The sequence below is a fragment of the Saprolegnia parasitica genome (genome assembly GCF_000151545.1).
Source record: "Saprolegnia parasitica CBS 223.65 unplaced genomic scaffold supercont2.229, whole genome shotgun sequence".
Classification (NCBI taxonomy): Eukaryota; Oomycota; class Saprolegniomycetes; order Saprolegniales; family Saprolegniaceae; genus Saprolegnia; species Saprolegnia parasitica.
This window is the reverse complement of record NW_012156623.1, coordinates 18,807-20,579: the sequence shown is the minus strand read 5'-3', so window position 1 is coordinate 20,579 and position 1,773 is coordinate 18,807. Positions and strand designations below refer to the sequence as shown.

Here is a 1,773-nt window from a genome sequence, read left to right as displayed (position 1 = left end):
GGATCGAGCTCAGTGACGACGGCGCCGACTGGCACAACAACGATTCCATCTTTGACGACTTTGGCTCCCGGGGACACGCCGGTTCCTACGACGACGCCGCCAAGGACGCCACTCGCAGCAACGTCAGTAGCCCCGACGACGTCAGTGCCGGCGACAATGGCACCGACGACGTTGGTGCCAACACCGGCGCCGACATCAGCAACGCCTACGACACCAGCACCGACGACAGCAGTACCAACGATCATGCCACCTGCGACGCCGTCTCCACCAAGTTCAGCGCAGGCGACAACAGGTGGCATTGTGAGTGTATGCAGGGACGCTGTTTTTTTCGTACCGAGCAATCGAGGGCCAGTTTGTGGCAGTGGCTTGCGCACTCCAAGTGGCGTGAGCACTCCACGTGGCAAGGCATGTCCACGGAAAGGAGACTTCAGCTTTGCTTCGTGCACGCCAACCCTGAAATCGCACAAAAACGGCAAGTGTGTGGCTCCCGAGGATGCATCATGCGTTGTTATCCTCGGTACCACGTGGGGTTGCGTCTTCCCATCTATCGGGTGCTTGTCAATCGCAGCGCCGACCCCGTCGCCAACGCCTACCGATGACGATTCATCCGACGATGACGCCTCCAGTGATATACGACAGCGTTTTTTAGTTGTCAACGCCGCTGCACACGAGCAGGACGAGACGATATTATCGTGGGACGACATGGTGAACACTGGCACGGTGTCCCGACAAGTTTTGCCCGACGTGGCACCCACCTCGGATTCCCGACAAGAAGCCATAGCATCCACGTCCTATATTGTAAGCACTCGCCCGTCGTTGACGCCAAGCCCAGTCGTGGTTGGTTCGCTCAGCCAAGGTGTACCAGAGACGCGCCCGAAAGCGTCTCCATGACCACTCGTGTTGAAATACATGGTGCCATTCATTCCTTGCGTAACCTATATGAATATTTTTCATTTGGCTCAAGTTCCAGAGCTATCAGCGTGATGGCGCCCGGCTCAATGTACTTGAGTCTGCCTCTACCGTGGTACCGGTACTAGTATTGCAATAGGAGCTCTTGATGCCCACAACTACGCGTCCGCGGCGAGTTGTTAATGCAATTGTACTTGAATAGAACGCTTCGTCGCTTCGTCGCTGAACGAGCTGCGGAGCTGACGGTGCGTACACGACACCCGTGCACATTGCATCTTATAAGCCCAACAGAGACTTTGATCTAGGTCATGTTTCTTTTATGCCAACACGAATAGAACGTTGTTCAAGGTTTCATATATGTTGGTCTGATTTCGCTCGCTATGGGCAAAGAGCTGTACAGACTAAGATCAATCGTTGGCCGATCCACGGCACCTGCATGAGCACGTGCTCCGCAGCTTGCAACAAGTACGGCGTCGAAATGCAAGGCTTCGTGCTCCGCGTCGGTTAGTACTTTTAACTTTGTGCGCTACCATGGTTCTCCACCCACTAAAGATCGGGTGCACGATCGTCACGGCCATGATCTTGGTGTCGGCGACCAAACGCCCTTTTTTCTATCTTATAATTTTTATAACATCTAATACCACCTCTTTTCCACACTTCATTCGTGCTTTAAATGCATATTTCATACGATTTCCATCGCCGACCATAATGGGTGTAATGACACGCCAAAATTTGAGCTTTGGCGTCATTTTGGAACTGGCAACGATGGCGAGCAGGTCGGGAGACGCGCGGTACTCGCTCACGACGCCCGTCTTCCTCCTTAAAAACGTCGAAATGCTCGAGCGGTGCCCGACGCACGTCGCT

At 54.0% G+C, this 1,773-nt stretch overlaps 1 protein-coding gene across 1 annotated transcript; it reads left to right on the top strand.

The window, feature by feature from the left end:
• Nucleotides 1–8: 8 nt before the first annotated feature.
• Nucleotides 9–388, top strand: SPRG_15964 (hypothetical protein; the record flags this gene model as incomplete). The annotated part of the gene is made up of 2 exons (XM_012355325.1): nt 9–231; nt 315–388. Coding segments are annotated over 2 exons (297 nt in total), but the record flags the coding sequence as incomplete, so codon positions are not given.
• Nucleotides 389–1,773: the final 1,385 nt, after the last annotated feature.